At 40.4% G+C, this 20902-nt stretch overlaps 2 protein-coding genes across 4 annotated transcripts in view; one reads left to right on the plus strand and one right to left on the minus strand.

Moving 5' to 3' along the window:
- PROSER2 (proline and serine rich 2) overlaps positions 1-15261 on the plus strand; it is a 40204-nt gene extending 24943 nt beyond the window's left edge. For all 3 annotated transcript variants that reach the window (XM_042469879.1, XM_042469881.1, XM_042469880.1), the window contains 2 exons: positions 12350-12599; positions 13749-15261. In XM_042469879.1, coding sequence (XP_042325813.1) covers positions 12350-12599; positions 13749-14770 — 1272 coding nt within the window. In that variant the 3' untranslated portion in view covers positions 14771-15261. The remainder of the gene's footprint in view (positions 1-12349; positions 12600-13748) is intronic.
- Positions 1-20902, minus strand: part of USP6NL (USP6 N-terminal like) — a 681049-nt gene that overhangs the window by 245998 nt on the left and 414149 nt on the right. The gene's annotated exons all lie outside the window — the stretch shown is intronic.

Here is a 20902-nt window from a genome sequence, read left to right on the forward strand (position 1 = left end):
AACCACGGCATAGGTCAATATAGAACCAGTCCATGTCAAATGTAATGTGGCTCATGGTATATTGGAATAACGTGAAATTTGGGAGAGGTCGCATGGAGAGTAGGTTGTTGTATACCTTCAAATTGTTTCTGACTTATGGAGACCCTAAGGTGAACCTATATGGGATTTTCTTGGCACGATCTGTTCAGAAGGGGTTTGGCTTTGCCTTCTTCTAAGGCTGAGAAAGTGTGACTTGGCCGAGGTCATCCAGTGGGTTTCCATGGCCAAGCAGGGGTTTGAACTCTGATCTGCATAGTCATAGTCCAGCACTAAAACCACCACACCACACTGGCTCTCCAGAAATTGGGAAAGAGATAGAATACTTGGAAGGTATCCAGCTTTACTCTTGAATGAAAACAGGCTTTGTTTGTGCACAATGGACATCTTTGTGGGTTTGTGTGTTTATGTAAAGGGGGGGAGCTTAACTACATTTTGCTGGTTGGTGTGTTTGATAAGGAATGGGCTCAGAAATGAATATATGATGCTACACTTTACCTCTGTATTTATTTATTTACTAATAAAGAAGTCTTTTTGTAGTGAACTTATCCTTCATTGAAATATCTGTGTGGCTGAAAAGCTCTATTCTTGTTTGTACTGTCCTTTGTAACTCAGTGTATGTGCAATGTCTAATTATTGTAATGATTTGTATGTTTCTCAAATTTGCAGAAAGAGGGGTATTATCCACCTTCTAAGCATGTGGATAGGGATGAGCCAGTATGAGTAAGAAGGTAGCGCTAAGCTGGAGGCAAACATAAGATGATGATGGGATTCTTGTTGTATTCTTCAGCCATGCTGCAAATTTGCCTCTGTCACTGAACTGTCAGATGTGTATTGTACTGGCCAAACAACAGATGGGAAGATAGCACACAGCATAGTATAACATTTGTATATTGCAATCATAGCCTATATGATATCACATACAGTACAAGAACAGGAAAAGACAGTATACTACATTCTGCATTGAATACCACAATAACTGAAATCAGACATGTGCAGTTGGAGTCAGCAGAAAAATTTTCCACTCTGGTATCAGAATAAAAATTTCTAATGGCTATTTTGTTACATATTTAACTCTCATAGGAATTTAGGAAAGTTTTCTTGTTCAGAAATGTTAATCAAATCAATATGTTTTATCTTATATCAAGAGCCAGCATGGTATAGTAGGCTGAACACTGGACTCTGACTAGAGACCAGGGTTCAAATCCCTGCTTGGCCATAGAAACCCACTGGGTGACCTTGGGCAGATCACACTCTCTCAGCCTCAGAGGAAGGCAAAGCTAACCCCCTTCTGAACAAATGTTGGCAAGAAAACCTCATAGTTGTCCATTATATCTGTAGGACATCAGATTGTGGAAAACTGTTATCTCAGATCAACACTGGAGTAGTTAAGTTTGCAAAATGAAAAGCAAAGCTTTATGATGGCGATAAACTGGATGGGAAACCAGGCTTTACAGAGCAGTTTGTGTGATAGCATTGTAGTATTGGCAGCAATTCCCAGGTGCAATAAACTCTTCAGATGGCTTTACTGCTTCTTAAATAGCTTTTAATATGTGTCTCTGTGTATGCAATATAGTTGTCGAGGGAGGCCAGTTTCTGTTCCCAGCCAGAGTGGGTAGGTTATTTGGTTACTCAGCCAAGTCCTCTGTGTGGAATTGGTGAAACCAATATTTAAAAGTAGGCCACCAAGTCCAACCCTCTCCTCAGTACAAGAACTCTAGCAAGAGTAGAGCATCTCCAGCAAGTAGCTGTCCAGCCTTTTACCAAAGATGTCTAAAGAAAAAGACTCCACCACCCTCTTATGTTGAGTGTACTGGTTTGAATGTTGGACAGTGACTATGGAGAGCAGGGTTCAAATCCCAGCTAAGCCATGAAAACTCACTGGATGAGCTTGAGCAAGCCATAGTCTCTCAGCCTCAAAGGAAGGCAATGGAAAACCTCATTTGAAGAAACTTACTGAGAAAACCCTGTGATAGATGTGCCTTAGGGTTGGCATAAGTTGGAAACGACTTGAAGGCACACAACACACAGACATATACACCTTCTCAGGTAATTGGTTCCATTGCTGAACCGTTCTTACCATCAAGATGTTCCTTCTCATGTTCAATTGAAATTTGCCCTTGTGTAATGTAAAAGCACTAGACCTTGTCATCACAATCGTGAAATTATATAAATTGACACTACTTGGACCATTATCCAATGATACCTCAATGATTTGTAGGTTCTTGGATAGGATCTCAATCATGGGTGATCCAGAAATTCAGTCAATAACACATGGTATGTGTGAATTGTCTAGAGAGAGCCAGCATGGCGTAGTGGTTTGAGCATTGGACTATGACTCTGGAGATCAGGGTTCAATTCCTACTTGGCCATGAAACCCACTGGGTGACCTTGGGCAAGTCACCTCAGGGGAAGGCAATGGCAAACCTTTTCTGAACAAATCTTGCCAAGAAAAACCCATGATAGGGTCACTATAAGTCAGAAACAACTTTAAGCACGCATCTCTCTCTCTCTCTCTCTCTCTCTCTCTCTCTCTCGCTCTCTCTCTCTCACACACACACACACACACACACACACCCCTGGAAGAGGAGAAGGATATCCTCATGCTCCTGGGGTAATGAGTGGTAAAAATCGAGTATAAAGTAGTCAAGGACTGGCCAAAGATATTTTGCTGCCAAGACAAAGCCTGTGCCTAAAACCCTTCTAGACTAATATCTGAATCTTTCTTCAACATCAGTGAAAGGATCCCACATCTCAATAATCTGAAAGTATCAGCCTGTCTGGGTCATACAGCTCATCTCCTACACTTCACCATTGATTCTTGTCTCCTGGCATTTACTCCTTCAAGTAGATACCACTCAGCTGGTTGGCCAAATAGCTAATTGACAATCCATATCTGATCTCTTTGGACCAGTATTTGGTGGAAGCAAGTGTGTCACTGTGTCATTGAGAGACTTATTTTATCATGGTGTCTTTGTTACGTTTCTAATAGTTTTCAACTAGTTTCAGTTGTGTTCTTGTGACCAAGATTTTGATGTTTAACTTATATTAATCTATATTTTATCATTATTATGATTAACTGCCTTGCAGAATTCTTTTGTTGCAAAAGGGTATAAATAAAATAACAATTGTGACATGACACCATTTTGCTTACCGTAGAAACATGGGATGTGATCTGGTTCTCCCCCCCCCCAAGTCATTTTTTGTGAGGCCTTGAAACTTTCTGAGTTAGTTCATTATTTCACTGGAAGAATTTAATTTGTTTTATGGTTACTATGAATGCTGATCCTAAGCTTTAAAAGTCTTCTGTTTCAGCCAGTGCTTTTAAAAATACTTGACATTGGATGACCTGCGTAGTGAACTTTATTCCAGAGAAAATGTTTGGTGCAGAAAGACTCTGAACATTAGGTGTATTTTTCAGAACTAGTTCAGATATTCAGCTAATCACAAAGACTGAAATTAGAACAAATGCTGTGTGTGATATCTGTCAGAAAAGCAAATCTGCAGGGATTTATGAGATGAAATTCCAGAGTTTAATTTCACTTAGTAGTTATGTGTTCCAGGCAAGTTTCTGCCCAGCCTTCTTTCTGTCTTACCCTCTTTAAAATAGTTAAAGCCTTGAAATATGCCACAGTCAAGTTATATCAGGGATCATCTTGGTCAGTTCTGTGCAATTTGTCTTAAAGAGCAGAAGCATAATAAAAGTAGCTGTGGTTATGATGAGGAACGCTGTTCTTCTAGTTCTGTAATCCTGTATAATTACATTGCATTTCCAGATTTTTTTATTTATTTATTTTTGTAAATGATGACAGGTTTATGTGTGATTTTCCTTTTCAGGTAGTGTTTTAATGGGTGGGAACATTATAATTGTCCAATTCACTTTGCAAGCTCAAATGACAAGTGTAATCATGTAAAGATTCAGTCAACATGAATCCTAAAAAATGTGGAAAAAACTTGCCTTCTTTAAATGAAAATATCATGCAGGAACCTGTGATCCTCCAGAATAATGGTTCCCAAACTTTAGTCTTCCAGGTGTTTTGGACTTCAACTCCCAGATGCTCCATCCAGCTTGGCCAACAGTCTGGAATTCTGAGAACTGAAGTCCAAAACATCTGGAGAACCAAAGTCTGAGAACCACTGCTCCAGACGGTATTGGACTACAGCTCCCAGATCATTTAATGTGGTGTCTGGGGATGATGGGAGTTGTTGCCTTTGCTGAAACAGAGTAATATGGCTATCCTCCAAAAATCAAAAAGAGGTGATTAAAATATTAATCATGAATAGAGTTGCTTCAGTGAGGATAAATTTATAAAATGATTTGCAAACATTTTGCTACCCTGTACCACTTCATGGTGACTAAACTGAATCTGTCATACTTTACATCATGAGAAGACAAGACTCATTTAAAATGACAGTAGGGCTTGGTAAGGTGGAAGGCAGCAGGAAAAGAGGTGTGTGTTCTATAGGCAGATACAGCTCAGTCCAGATAGACATGGTCCTCTGTTTGCAAGACCTAAGCAGGGCTGTTTATAGCAGGGAGATCTGTTGGGAGGTCTCTCATTAATTTGTTGTGTACTTTCAAGTTGTTTCTGACTTATGGTGACCCTAGGGTGAAGCTATCACAGGGTTTTCTTTGCAGAATTTGTGCCTCCCACTGAGGCTGAGGGAGTGTGTAAAAGATTTACCTTAGGGTTACCATAAGTCAGAAACAACTTGAAGGCACCCAACAACAACTCATGCCCTAGTCCAATACTCAGACCGCTGTATCATGCTGGCTCTCTTGTTCATAGTCTCTACAAGTTGAAGTTGACTTGATAGCAGTTAACAGCAACAACCCACTTCATGCTCCAGATGAGTTGCAGGTCTGAATACTCCTTCCCCAAAGCCTCACTGCATATTGAAATGAAGGGCTTAGTTTAAGGCTGGAGGGAGGCAGCTGCCAAAGGCAGCAGATGCTGGTCAGCATAGAATGAGTAGAACTGGATGGGTGATGTGACCTTGGGCCCTTTTGCATGACACAATTATAATACTGTTACTCCACTTTAACTGCCATGGTTCATTCTTATGGGATCCTGGGATTTGCAATTTTGGGAAGGGCAATTAGAATTCTTGCAAGAGAGCTCTAGTGCCAGGAACAAAAGGGGTCAGGCAGCAATGTATTTTGGTCCCTTTATTGGTCATGTATATATCAAATATATTGTTGAGCACTTGACATTTCCTACTTATCATGCCCCTCAATTAGCTGCGAAAGCTGAATCCATTTTACTATAGCAAATGCAGATGATGTTACACTTCTTTCCCAAACTAGAGTTGAATTGAAAAGATTGTTAAGGGTCTGGTCCAACTATTGCTCAAGGAACACCTGATGGTGAATTACAACGAAACTAAAGCAATACTGTTCTGTGAACCAGCATGGCATACTGGTTTGTACTACGACTCTGGAAAACAGGGCTTGCATCCCCACTCAGCCATGGAAATCTGCTGGGTAACTTTGAGCAAGTCACATTCTCTCAGCCTCAGAGAAAGGGAAAAGCAAACTCCCTCTGAACAAATAAATGACTTGAATGAGCATGGCTACCTGAGAAAAGCTATGAAAAACAGATCATATTACAAGGAAGAGAGTTCATAAAGCAGGCTGCACAACTGTTAGGCCTGCATCAACTCACAAGAAAAACAGCAGCATAACATCACCCATCATCCCAGGGGTGTAACCACAAGGAGGGTGGTGGCAAAATGAGGGCATTGTCCCCCCATAAGAATTCGTACCCCAGATGAAATTTTCCTTCAGTCTCCAAATTTCTACCCTTTCATAAATGAGACTCTGAAAATTATTCACACCTAGAACTCTTACTGAGAGCAAGCATGATGTAGTGCTTTGAATTTAGGGCTCATTTGAGTTTGGAGATCAGAATTCAAATCCCTGCCTGAGCATAAAAAACTACTGGGTAACCTTGGGCAAGTTACACACACTCAGCCTCAGAAGATGGCAATAGCAAACTCCCTTTGAAGAAATTTACCAAGAAAACCCTATGATAGGGTCGCCATATGTCAAAAAGGACTTGGAGGCACACAACAACAGAATTCTTATATTCTCTGTGTTCAGATTCCCTTGGTAATGTTGCCTGCCTCTTTTCTTTGGATGCCTGAACTGTAGTTCCAAATGCTCTCCTGATGTTTTAAGTTGCTGCAATGCTAGAAATGTGGGGTTGTGGAGGTTGCTAACAGCCCTTAAGTTGACCTCAGCTCATAGAAACCCTGTGAATGAGGCATCTCCAAGCGCTGCTGCCCTGAACCACTCTGTTCAGGGCCATGGCCTCCTTGATAGAGACTATCCATCTCCATGCTGTCTTCCACTCTTTCTACTGCGTTCTGCCTTTCCTAGTTTTGTTGTCTTTTCTAATAAGTCATGGCTTCTCATGATGTGATTGAAGTATGACAGCTTCAGTTTCGTCATTGTGGCTTCCAGAGATTACTTGATCTGTTCTAGGACTCATTTATTTGTCTTTTTGGCCATCCACAGTATCCTTGTCACTCTTCTCCAGCACCATATCTTGAATGAGTTGATTGTCTTTCTATCATTTTTCTTCATTGTCCAGTTCTTGCAACCGTACATGGTGAAGGGAAATACTATAGCTTGGTTGATCCTAACTTTAGTGTTCAGTTTTATATCTTTGCACTGAAGGAAAAAAATATTTGGGGAGCAGAATTCTTATTTGGGGGAGAATAACTTCTTTTTTGGCTCCCCCCTCTTTGCTTTGTTGTTGTTGTTATATGCCTTCAAGTCATTTCTGAGTTATGGTGACCTTAAGGTGAATGTATCACTAGGTTTTCTTGGCAAGTTTCATCAGAGGGGGTTTGTCATTGCCATCCTCTGAGGCTGAGAGAGTGGGACTTACCCAAGGTCCCAGTGGGTTTACATGTCTTCTTTTGGGTTCCACCCCTGTATTGCACCCAAAGTTGCTCCAAATTTAGCCAATTCCATGCCTATTTTGCTTTACCAAAATTCAGGACAACTTCTTTTCTCCAGTATACTTGGCCTGTGGGCAATATTGGGATTTTGGACTTGCCCTCCCAAGTAATTAATTGTGCATTGCAGAAACATCCCAAGTTTTTTTAGTTCCCACTGAGGAAATGCCAACTGATTATCCTGGCAGTTAGTGAGCAATCCAACAATCAAAAGATGGTCTCTAGACAGCTACTGCAGTATTCTCAAGTAGGGAAATCCACAACTGAAAGTGATTAATGGTTGCAACTCATGGCTCTGAAATGCAGTTAAGAAAGGAAATTGAGGTTTATGGAAGTTGCAGTAGGAGTTAGCCAATTTATCCTAAATTGGTTCGGGAAAAGCCTGGCCATAAACTCAGCCACCCTTAAAAGTGAAGCAAAGTGTGCAGCAAACTCAAAGTGGCTTCTTGAAATGTTAAGCTTGAAATGGAAGTTTACAAAGTTATCTAGAGAGGTATTAAAAAGTTGAAGCTGTGAATGGTAAATGATATTCCTCTCTTTGCATTATGGTAGAAAAAAGATTCCACCTAAATATTACAAAGAACTTCCTGACAGTAAGAGCTGTTTGACAGTGGAATCCTTAGAGAATGGTGGAGTCTCCTTCTTTGGGATTTTGTAAAGAGTGAATGGCCATCTGCCAGGAGTGCTTTGATTTTGTACTTCTGCATAGCTGAGGGTTTCACCATACGGACTTTGGGGTCTCTTCCAGCTCTCTGATTTTATGATACCTGTTACCAGGTGCTGTTAGTTATATTTCAGGGGAAGGAACTGGCAAAGGCACCTCTGAGTATTCCTTGCCTAAGAAAACCCTATGAAATTCCTGCAGTCACCATAGGTCAACAGGTGACTTGAAGACAGATGCACACACTGTGGTAGAAGACAGTGGTGTGCTTGGGCTAGGGAGACATGGAGCTATATCCATTGTTAGTCCCACCCACCATAATACTAGAGTCGGTTCATTGAAATTAATGGCTCTTGTACATTGCAACTGACCTAAATCCCATTTATTTTCATAGCCCAAAATGAAATTATTAGTGCAAATTAAAGTAGACCATTGAAGCAATGGGATTTACATGGATATTGACTTGCTAGTCAGCAGTTGATTCAATGAACTGGAACACCCATCAATTGGTTCAGTGGTTTGGATAATTGATTCAGTGGTCAGATGGGTTGGTTTAATTGGGACTAGCAAATTGAGAGCCATGTGGTGTAGTGGTTTGAACGTGGGACTACAACTCTGGAAATCAGGGTTCGAATCCCTGCTTGGCCATGTAAATCCACTGGCTGACCTTTGGCAAGTCACATTCTCTCAGCTTCAAAGAGAACCCTCTCTGAACAAATTCTGCCAAGAAAATCCCAAAATTGGTTCGCCTTAGGGTCAGAATAGGTCAGAAACGATTTGAAGGCACACAACAACAAGTAAACAAAATTAGGTCCATGGGACCATTTCTGACAGGGAACTAACATTGGTTCAGCATGTAATTTGGCTGTAAGCATTAGAGAGTCTGGATCTGTGTTCAGCAGCCCTTGCGTTGTGCACTACTGAAGTTCAGGCGGGAGTAACACCTTACCACAATTTGCAAGGCATAATTAGTTGCTGTAACTTGCAAAGACTCTGCAGGGGGTCTATATATCTACAGTACTTGGTTTGCTTCCTCCTTCTCTCCTAGTTGTTGTGGCCCTAGGTGTCACCTTCCATTCTGCACTGCATCCCCCATCTGTCTAGAAGCAGGTTGGCTAAGTTAAATGTTCCTTATTGCATCACTGTAAATAAATGAAAAAGAACAGACCCTACATTTCACCTTGATCTGAGAACATCCCCTTTAGCTTAGATTTTTATCATAATTTCCAACCAGGAAATACATGTGTGCATGGGTTTGAAAGACAAAGTTTGTGAGCAATTATGGTTGGTACTTAATGCATAACACTTAATGGCACCACCAGGGGCCATCCCTAGGTTGCAGGTTTTAGCCTAGAAAACTCAGGGCTTGGGAGGATCCTGAACTGAAAATCCTAAGAGGGAGGGAGGGAAAGGGAGAAATACAGATATGAAATACCCATGGTTATTATTCTTTGCACCTACCAGTCAACTCTAACACATTAGGGTTTTCTTGGAAAGATTAATTCAGAGATTTGTCATTGCCTTCCTCTTAGGCTGAGGGATTGTAACTTGCCCAAATTTCCCTCTGGGTTTTCACAGCTGTGAAGAGATTTGAACCTGTTGTTCCAGAGTCCAGTGTTCAAACCACTGCACCATACTGCTTCTAAAAATAAAGATACATACTAGAAAATTTTTCTTTAAGTGCCTGGTTTGATGCTGACAATTTCACTTATGTTTTGAATGAAATAAAAGCTTGGTTGGTATTACTTGAATTTAGGGGTGATATCCTTAGTCTTTAATATCAGTTTTAGTCAAAACAGGTTCATAAATATGCATTACAGAGTAGAACAAAACAAGACAAAATCCTGCAAAAAACTTTGGAAGTGTTTATTCAGGAGTATCTGAAGGAGTTGATAGGTCCATTTTGGTCCCATTAAATTTGGTGAGCAAACCTGTGGATTTATATTAGCAGTGTGCATTTATATTTATCTCTTTCAATTGAATATTGCCTTCTTTTTCTTGTATTTCAATAGCATATTACTGCTGCAGAAACTAAGGAGTTTATCACAAGAAGGAGATCGAGAGTTTATCCCATGAATATCCCAGAAAAACTGTGTAATTATGCGAAACGATTTCACACAATGTCATGCAAAACTCGCCATTCAAGTGGTCACTAAGAAGCATTAACATGCATCTTTTTACTTTTGGGATTTCAGTGACAATGCATTTCCGATATCACTTTGTTTGCACAACTGCATGTGATAATCATTCGTGCAATTACTCGACATTTTTGCTTTATTTGCAGAATGCTTTAAATGCACTTTAATCCCTCTTCAATGCCGAAATTAGCCCCAGTGTGACAAACTCCTAAGACAGGATGTGCCTCAAAAAAAAGCATCATTCTTGTAATTGGAGTTTTTATGTCCTTTGCTCAAGAAGCAAAATTTTGTATGATTTATATAGAGCACACTGGACCAATAAGTATGGACTGGCAAAGGAATGATGTCCAGCATCTTTCCAGTTTGAAGCCTATCAGGAAGGCCTCTGACATTCACAACAATTATACTATTTGGGGGCCAATTCCAAAGCATAAAATATGTCTGCAAGTTTTGAGGCTTCACTGGCTTCTTCCTAAGACAAAGATGTTAAAAATCATACAGATTAAATATGGTGACCATCTTAGGCACTAAGCACCGCACGTCCCGGTGTCATTGTGACGCCGCAAGAAGAACCCGCTTTTAAGGGTTGTTTTTGCTGCATGAGGGAGCTGCGCAGTTTGTCCGCTGTGGTTCCCTTGTGCAGCAAAACAAGGCGTGGATAGACTGCCCTTTTTGGGCGGTCTGTATCCCGCCTAAAAATCACAGGCCTAGATTCTGCCTGAAATGTTGTCACTTAAGATGGTGTTGGAGGAGTTCAGTGCAGATAGAGATCACTCCCCTTATTTACCATGTGAGGACTACAGACAAAGAGCAATAAAAGGCAGGTAATACAATTTCAGCTCCCATTAGCAACAGAAAAGTAAATTCTCAAGAGACCCAAATGTTCCTGTCCTGTGTGAAGCTAATGGATCTTTTTCAAACAGAGAACATTGAACCTGTGACATTCCCAGGTTTCTCTCAACAGTTTTTTTTTACACCTAGTTCTTCCTGCTCAATCACTTTTGTAATGTACGTCACAAGATGGGATGGGTTTATGTACCAATGTTGATTCATGGTGGCAAATATCTCTGAGCTGAGCTATTCCCGCATTGGCATCACACCCATTTCTCAAGGAAGAAGGTGAACATTTCACATGACAGGAGAATGAAATGTGTCTAAAAATAGGCTGTATATAGTGCTTACATGCACGGACACACATGCTCATGCACTGAGGATACTGGTAGTTTTGGTATGAATGCTGGACCTCTCTGGGGCTCTGCCCAAGACCAGATGCTTGAATATCTATCTTTGTCTCAATGAATGTCTTCGGGCAGTAATGGGCTGGATGAGGAAAAACAGATTGAGGCTGAATCCAGACAAAATGGAAGTGCTCACGGTAGCGGCCCTGAAACCAAGAATTGGGTTGCAACCTCCGGTCCGTCTACTTACATCCTTGGACAGCTTTAAAAAGGCTGTTAAGATGGATCTCTTCCGGTAGGCCTTCCCAGAATAGAGAACCCGGCCTTAGAAAAACGTCTGGGAAAGATACTGCTGCTCCCACTGGTTGCTTGTTGGTATGATGTTGTTGACCTTCTGGTCAGTTTTTAACTTGTATGTTTGTTTGTTTGTTGTTGTTTTTTGTTCTGTTTTTTAAATATTGCATTGAATTCAATACTTTTTTAAGGAGGGGAGGGTACCAGGGATTTTATATGTTTTGTATTTTTAACTTTGTTAGCCACCCCGATTGTTCTCAGAGGGGCAGGATACAAATAATTTATTATTATTATTATTATTATTATTATTATTATTATTATTATTAGTTAGGGGAGTTCACTTCTTGGACTACAGTTACCAGAATCTCCCATCTAGCATGCCCAATTGTTATTAAAAAAACCCAAAAAACCCTTTTCCAGTTTCTGGCTGTAATGGGATATTGAAAGTTGCCAGTGAATGGAGAACATGTTTGAATGTTACCAATACAATACGAGAGCCAGCATGGTGTAGTGGTTTGAGTGTTGGAGACCAGGGTTCGATTCCCAGCTCAGACTTGAAAACCAGCACTTGAATAGCTTGAAGACCAGCACTGGTCCATGGACCATCACTTTGAGTAGCACTGTTCTACATGACATCTCTTCATACATTTAATGATGGATATCATCTCTTTTTCTTTACTGTTTTCTTCTCCAAGCTGTTGTGAAAAAATGTACCCAGTGCTTTCAACCATTCCTCATTTTCTGAAAACATGCTGTCCCCAGCAGCCTGCACCATGTTGCTTTTTTTTTTTTTTTTTAAAGCATGGCTTGGCTAACTAACAAGTTTTGGGAGTTGTTGGGTGAAAATTATTTTTCTAATCTCTGCTTATAATTTTACCTTTGGTTGAAATCCTCTTCTTGGAAAACAGGAGCTAGATCTGAGGTAATCTCATTGACCTGAGAATGAGATGACTTCTGACATCTTTGAAAACTAGTGCAGTGTCTGAGAGTTGATTAGAATTTTGGTTCAAAGAAGAGTTTGGGAAGATATCCCTTAGCCTTCTTTCTGAATACTCACACTTGTTATTAAATCTTAGGATGATGATGAGACTCTGAAGTACCTAACTCTTGAGGAAAAAGATGTCCTTCTCTTCTTTGAAGAAACCATTGATTCCTTGGAAGATGACTTGGAAGAACAAGCTCTCCATGACAGTGGCATCCACTGCCACTCTCCAAAGTCAATGGAAGAAAATATGTCCAGCCATTCAGAGTCTGAAGACATCATAGACTTGGTGCAACCAGGACCAGAGACACGAGAGTCTGTTTCTAGCAGAATCACAGATCCAGGTAAAGAATGAGATCTCTGGTTTATTGTATTTAGAGCAATGGCAGCTGGTGGTTTACATGTCAGTAGTGTAGTGAATCCACTCCAGGTTTTAAACTTCAAAAAATGTATCTACCGTGTTGAACCTATTTGTGGGATAGCTAAACTAAACTCCATATTTGCTGTCACCAGCTGCCAGTAATTTGTGTTCTAACCACCAGAAGTTGCTCTGTCTTGATGCACTCAAAGGCTGTTGCTTATTTATTTATTTATCCACCTTTTTGTTGGTTTATATCCCACCCACTGCTAGCTATTCACATTGTTTTAAAAAAAATCCACACAGCTCATTCATTTATTAATTGCTTTAATGGGGATACATCTAGTTGTTCCTTCAGGCTTCAGTGTTATGGCTAACTGAGCCTTATCTTACTCTTGCAGTGTGAGAATCACATCAAATTCCAAATTGTAAATTCAGAGTGTTGTTCCTCACTCACTCATTCTTTGGGTGAAATAGAGATTACGTAAATTCCAGATGATTAGCTTGAGCTTCTCACACCTAAGGAAGAAGACTTACATCTACGAAAGCTCATGCTGCCAACTTCACTCTTTCAGTTAGTCTTACAAGTGCTACAAGATCTCTCTACATACTGATTCCACAGACTGACATGGCTATATCTTTGCATTCTACCACTGAAGGACTTTGTCAGTCATAGCAGCCACATTAGGGAGCTCATAAAGCCTGTTGTAGCATTTAAGGGCAAGATAATAAAAAAGCATTTTAAAAATTCCAGCATATTTTAGGGGTGAATTGTAGAGTATTACTGATCTGAGAATACATGACTGATTAGAAAAGACAATAATGATTCATAAGATAGAAGACAGTAGGAAAAGAGGAAGATCACATAACAGGTGGATAGATTCAGTCAAGGAAGCCATGGCCCTGAGTTTGGAAGACCTGAGCAGGGCTGTTGATGAGGGAAGCCTCTCATTCATAGGGTCACCATAATTTGAAATTGACTTGATAGCAATGAACAGCAACAACATTGATCTGTTATCTTGCAAAGCAGCAGGAGACCCCTTTCATGATTTGGAACTGCCTTATTTAAGAATAATGTTAGCTAGTACTAATAATCTGCTGTTTTCTTTTTCTCCCTGCACCCCTCCAATTCCAGCACTAGATGAGGTTTGGAAACCAGACAAATCAAAACTGGACCATATCAAGCCACCTGATGAGGAGGTCTGTGCTGATACTGTTCCTGTGCAGCCGTCAGCTCCCCCATTGCCAATGTATGAGGTGTTTCCTCCTCCGCCCCCAGTGCAGCATCCAAAACTACCTCGCTCTATCCCCACTCCACTTGTCATAGCTCAGAAAATATCCGAGAAGCAGGCAGAGGGCAGCTCTTTTTCACCCACTTCGCCAAAGGAAGGGAAGTTTGTAGAGAGGAGGAGTATGCCAGCTTCTTCACCACTGCACAATGGAGAACGTTTCACGGCCTTCAGGCAATCTGCACCACCCCCGACTGCACCCAAACCTCAGAGGTTTCCAAGCAACATCAGCATCACCAACATTGGTGAAAGGGAGTTCAGCAAAACAATTTCCAATGCAGCAGTCAATGTCCAAGAACGCAAGGCTCGGGTGTTGGCCAATGTCAATGGTTCATCCTTCCTCACAAGTGAAGGGGAAGAGAGACTTCAGAGGTATGACATCTCAGGTCACGGTAGAAGCTCATCCCTACGAGATTTGCCTTCAGAGCAAGCAAGGCAGGAAGCCTTGAGCAGACTTGGCCTTGTAGAAGATGGTTTTGGCCAAGCCCAACTGGACCACTCTGGAAGCGTTCTCAGATCAAAAGAGGACAAACCTGACCAAGGGCAGGTTGTGTCAAATGGTTATGGCAATATCCATGAAATATTAAAGAGGGAATCCAGCCTGTTCCCAAGTATGAGCAAAACAGTGACTTTCAAACCGGACTCTGATCTCATGAATGGTAAGCCTGCTCGACAAAATGCAACCAAGAGCTTTTATGAATATAGGCCACCACCAGATTTCAGCCTAGATATAAGGAGGAGATCTGGTTCATTGCCCAGGCCCTCCGGACTGAGACCTCAGGGCATCACAGTACAGTTTTCTGGCCGCGGGTCAACAGAAGAAGCTAGGAGGGAAGCATTACGAAAGCTTGGACTGCTCAAGGAGTAGTTGCGGGACCGTAGAGGGAGGGATATATTATCCCAAAAACAAAATCCCAGGGAGATTAAATGACAATTCTTTTATTTTATTTTCTCCTTGAAGTGAAGGAAATATTTAATAGCAGAATGTCAGAAATATTTCTGATAGCATTTTGTCATGGATTTCATTATGATGGTCAGTCATATTGCTTATCAAAGCCTTCTGTGGGATTTCAGAAAGACCCATGAATTCATAAGAAGCCTGGCTTTCAGTGGAAGACATCATGCTAAATGAAGTTTAATTGTGCAGTATTTGTGCATATGGATGTATGTGTGTAGCTGGCAAACATGTCTGAGTTCAATGCATTTTCCTTGGAGTCCTACCATAATGAAGCCAAAAAAACCCTAACAAAATGGTACTAATAGGAATAAAAGATTATGTACGTATGTATGTATGTATGTATGTATGTATGTGTATATATACTGGAGAGGTCAAATATATAATAAAGCTGCTGTCTCTCATTATTGTGAACATTTAACTACACAAAAACACTGCCTACCAAGTAATGCTTTCTTCTGTAGACTGAATAGTATAGAACTAGTCAAGGTGTAGACATCTTTTTAATTATATTCATCTGTAAAGAAGGGCCTAAATACTAAAGGCATCTGATCCTGGAAGCTAAGCATGGACAGCCCTTGGTGTGATGGGAGACCGCCAACAAATGACAGATGCTGTCAGCTATATTTCAGAAGAAGGAACTAGCAAAATCAACTGAATATTCCTTGCCCCTCCAAAAAACCCTATGAAATTCATGGGGTCACTGTAGGTTGACAAGTGACTAGAGGGCACCATATACACACCATCTCTATAGAACTGGTTAGAAGTCACAATTTTGTTTTATCTCCTTCCTTGGAGGTCTTTAAACAGAGGCTGGATGGCCATCTGTCAGGGATGCTTTGATTTGGATTTCCTGCATGGCAGGGGGTTGGACTGGATGGCCCTAGTGGTCTCTTCCAACTCTACGATTCTATGATTCTATCTGGAGAGAACAATTTTGTGTGGGTCTTGAGACATGGATTTGCTTCCTCAGAACTCTCAAACCTTTAAAAATTAGTTTGTTGGACTATAGCTACCTACTCCCAAATTCCCAGCCAGCATGACCAGAAAGTAAATTTTCCAATCTCTGTTCATAACATAAAAATATCCCTGATAGATTGGGCTAAAAGGACTGTCTAATCCAGCATTCATTTTCCACAGTGGCCAAACATGCTTTTAGAAAGTGCATAAGCTGGACATGAGCACAACTGCAGCTTCCCCTACATGCTCCTTTGCTAGTGCTGTTCAGAGGCATACACTACTAAAGATAATGTGCAGCTATCGTGGCTAGTAGTCCTGTTTCTCAGAGTGGCTGCCTGGATGCCTGGATGTCCAAATGCCTATTGTGTCAAAATTTAGAACATACAATGGCTGCTCTGTAGTAAATGCCACCAACCTTAGTAGTATTCTTGTTCAGTAAACTTGATGGAAGATGCTCTTTTAAAGGCTAATATAGCTTTCTATAAATCTACAGCGCTATATAAATAAAGTTTAATAATAATAATAATAATACTTCTCTGCTGGCTCTGCACCAGGCACAACCCTTCTCTTCTAGGTGTACTTCATGAGTCTAGAACAATGTTTCGCTATCTTTGGTCCTCCAGAGAATTTGAATCACAGCTCCCAGAAGCCCCAGAAGCATGTGAGGTATTATAGGAGTTGAAGTCCCAAGCATCTGGAGTACCCAAGTTTGAAAATGACTCTCTAGAAGAGCCTTCTCAAAGTTGGTATCCTTCAGGAGTATACCAACAGTGCTGAGTTATCACATTTTAACTATTGTGGCTTGAGCCTATGAAATTCTGTGATTTGTAGTTAATTCCCTAGAACTACAACATCAGAGTTTTCTGGCAGAGACGTCTAGGAACTTGCCAAACTATAAATCCCAGGATTCCATAGGATTCGAGGCATGCCAATTAAAACGATGTCATCATGATGTAACTATATAATTTGGGCAGATCCCAAGTGTTTTGAACTTCAGCTCATATTACTGTAGCCAGCATGAGCAACCATTCAAAATGCTGGGCGTTTTAGTCCCCCCACCTGCCTCCTGAATTTTCTACTAGGACTGCTGCTAAACTGCAAAATTAATGCAATTTGACATTGCTTTAACTGTCATGGCTCCGTCCTATGGAATTCTGAGATTTGTAGTTTGGTGGGGAACCAGAGCTCTCTAATAGAGAAGGCTAAATATCTCACAAAACTACAGGTCCTAGAATTCCTTAGCATTGAGCCACAGCAGTTAAAGCAATGTCAAACCGCATTAATTCTGCAGTGTAGATGCAGCCTATGTTGTAAAAGGCTGCTCTGCAGCAGTGGTTCTCAGTCTTTGGCCCCCCAGATGTTTTGGACTTCATCCTCAAGAAACCCCAGCCAATAGGAGTCAGAGATTCTAGGAATGGTATTATTCTTGAAAATTGGGTGTCCAGTTAAGCAGTGCTTTCAGATGAGTAATTTTGTGATTAATCAATACTGAAACAAAGGTAGTTCCAGCATTTTTTAAAAAAATAAACAAAACTCTACTGTTGCGCTTGAAGGAGGAGCATCGGGAGAAGCTTTATTATCATCCAGTGAAAGTCACCTTCCAGAAATTGACAAGTGTGTACCTTGTAAACAGAATTGCATGTTGACTGGTATGACTACATTTGCCTAGATCAGTAGAAATTATATGAGTCAAGCTTTTAATGGCAGGGAAACTTGCATTATGTTGTTGTTGTTGTTAAACCCTCTTGGGTTTAAAATGGCTCTGCTTCATGGCAAATTTGTGGCGCATTACTGTTAGTCTGCTTTAGATCAGATCTGAAGATCATGAAAATAAAGTATACCATAGATGAAACCATTCTATAGTAATCCTTTAGTGTTGGTCTTTGCCACCCCAGCTACCCAGGATGAATTGAACTAGATATTGCAGAGATCAAACCTGGGACCTTCATGATGCCAAGGATTTATTTGACCAGGTCAGTTATGATCCCCGCTCTGTGGGTCACTGGAATACAAACAATATCTGCGAGGGGACTGTTGGAATATAAGTTAACTGAAACACTGACCAAAACAGAGCCCTATAAGTAAAGGTTGGGTTTTTGTATCCACATTGCTATATACATTAGTGGTTCTTGACAGCATGTTCTCCAGATTCTTTGAATTCCAACTCCTAGAAATCCCAGTTAGCATCGTAAGGGATTTGAGGAGTTTAGAGGAACAAAGGTTAAAAACCACTGATATAAAGCAGCTCTTATTAAATACAGTACTGTTTACTCTGTTAACCCGAGATGGTTTTGCTTTTGCTTAACATTGTCATCAAGATTTTTTCCTGGTAACTAAAGTCTCCAAGAAAACATTAAAACCTCTTAAATGTTTATGTGTTTCTAGCAAAACACTTGCAAATGGGTTTCCCCAGTTATAAACTCTGTTCCTAGAAGTTGTAGACTGAGGTCTAATCTGCACAGCAGAAATAATGCAGTTTGGCACTACTTTAACTGCTATGGCTTCCTCCTATGGAATCCTGGGGTTTGTAGTTTATTATGGCACCAGAGCTATCTGACAGAGACCGCCATCTCAAAAAACTATAAATCCCAAAATCCCACAGCATTAAGGCAGTTCAAGCAGTGTCAAACTACATTATTTCTGCAGTGCAGATTAGACTGGAAAGATACAGAGTTTGGAAAAAGTTGCTTTTGGGACTAAAGCTATAGAAGCTCCCATCCAGTATGGCCAGTGGCCATGTTAGTTGAGGAATTTTGGGAGTCATAGTCCAAAAAGATAACTTTCTTATGCTCTGTTCTAAACTAATTTTGAACCTGAAAAGTAAGCAATTTGAATAATCCTACTGTACTTGCAGTACCAGAAATTGTTCCAAAATGTCATGAGATTTCACCTTCTTTGGCCAAATAATAGCAGCTCAATGTTGTTCTAATTTAACAGTTTCTCCATACTGTTCTCAAACTCTCAAACTGTTTAAAACTTCCTCCCTCTGTCTAGAAAGCCCTAGGAGCGGCAGTTTTGAAAAGGGGATTTACCTCTTTCTCTTCAGATTACCTTTCCTTTCCCTGGTCTAAAACACAGGAAAGCTATGTATATGTCACCACAAAAGCACTGTGTGTGAGAGAGAGAGAAAGAGAGAGAGGCTTGGCATATTTTTGCACATTTTTGCAAATTTGTATATTTCTTGCAATTTGCATATTTTCCCTATCGGATGCATTGCTTGTGCTCAAGGAAGATCTTACAGATGAAAGCTGTTATGAAGGAATTTAATATCTCATGGTTTGGCTCATTAATTAGTTTGTAAGAACAGTATTTAATCCTCTTTGACCTCTTTAAAATGGAGTATATTTGGCTTTTGTTACATGAAGCATTCCTCAGTGCTAAAGGTATTTATACATTTATTATCTCATTTCTCCATTGATGATTTACGATGCTGTAACATCCATCGGCTGAAATAAACATGGTTGTCTCAAGACTCAGATCTAGTCTTTCAATAAGGCTGTGTGCTGCAATTCTGCTTTGTTGTTATGTGCCTCCAATTTAGGACTCCCTGGTAAGGTTTATTCAGAGAAGGTTTGCCATTGCCTTCCTCTGAGGCTCAGAGAGCATGACTTGCCCAGGGTCACCCTTGGGTTACTATGGCTGAGGGAGGATTTGAACCCTGGTCTCTTGGGATCATAGAGTTGAAAGAGACCCTAGGGGCCACCCAGTCCAACCCCCTGCCATGCAGGAATACAAAATCAAAGCACCTCTGACAGATGGCCATCCAGCTTCTGTTTAAAAAAACCCAAAGAGGGAGACCACCACAATCTTAGTCCAACAATCAAGCGCCACTACACCATGCTGACTCCTTACTATTCTCTTGTTATTGTGTGCTTTCTAGTCATTTTTGATTTATGGCAACCTAATGCAAACCCAACACAGGGTTCTCTTGGCTAAAGTTGGTCAGAGAGTGTGGCTTGCCTAAGGTAAGCTTCCATGGCTGAACAGGGATTTGAACCCTGGTCTCCAGAGTCGTAGTCTCCAAGACTATAAAGGAGTCATAGTCCACTCAAACCACACCACTAGTGTAGTGCAGAAAATATGTCCTTAATTCCCAACTTCAGCTTCTGGCATATTTCCGCCTGCATTTCTTTTCCCACTGGGATTTCCTTTTTGAAAAAGGTCTTTTGGCCTTTGATGAAGATATAGGGCCCCTTTCCACTCTCCAGATGTTTTTGGCCTATAGTTCCCATCTGCCCCTCCCAGTAAAGTCAATGGTAAGACATTGTGGGCCAAAACATATGTTAAATCCAAAAAATTCCCCACCCATGACTTTTAATGGCTTATAAAGAAGAGCTTTGGAAAGTGTAAACATATAAAAAATGAAATGAGCTAATCATGATTCCATCTTAAATATGAAAAAGGGAGAGTGAGTGGCTGTTTAGGAAGCTGGAATAAAGGGCTTGACTATCCCTTGATCTTTTGGGGTATGAAGGGAACTGAAACCTGTTTAGAAACATTCCTTTTTTCCAGAGTGTTAAACTTTACCAGTAATAACACAGCTACATTCATGCTCTCTGTAGTGAAATTACAAAGCTACTGTCTTCTATTTTACCCTTCCCAGTGGGTTTTAAAGTTGCAAGAAATTGCCTCTAAGCATCATCAGCTTTTATTTGTTTGCTTCAGAACAGCTTCTTTCCAAAAAAGGAGCTCATTCTTAGCTAAAGAAACAGAAAACAACACATTTTAAAAACATTTATCACCCAGACTCCTACAAACAACAGTTGTAAAGCCTGATTCTTGACATAACAGATGAGCAACAAGGAACGTTTCTGGAAACAGTCACAGTGGGAATAGTTTTGGAAAGTAACCAATGGAAGATTTGGTCAAATGTGTTTTAAAAGAAAGAGCGTTAAAATCCCCGTGCCATAGTATTTCTGACTATGGTTGTGAAAGTTGGAAAGTTAAGAAAGCGGATAGGAAAAGAATAAACTCATTTGGTTACAAGATATATAAACAATATACATATAAAAAACTGGAAAACAACAATTTGAATATTCTGTGAGAGACAAACATACTATAAGAATGATAATTTGTATATACAAA

The sequence above is a fragment of the Sceloporus undulatus genome, chromosome 5, assembly GCF_019175285.1.
Source record: "Sceloporus undulatus isolate JIND9_A2432 ecotype Alabama chromosome 5, SceUnd_v1.1, whole genome shotgun sequence".
Lineage (NCBI taxonomy): Eukaryota > Metazoa > Chordata > Lepidosauria > Squamata > Phrynosomatidae > Sceloporus > Sceloporus undulatus.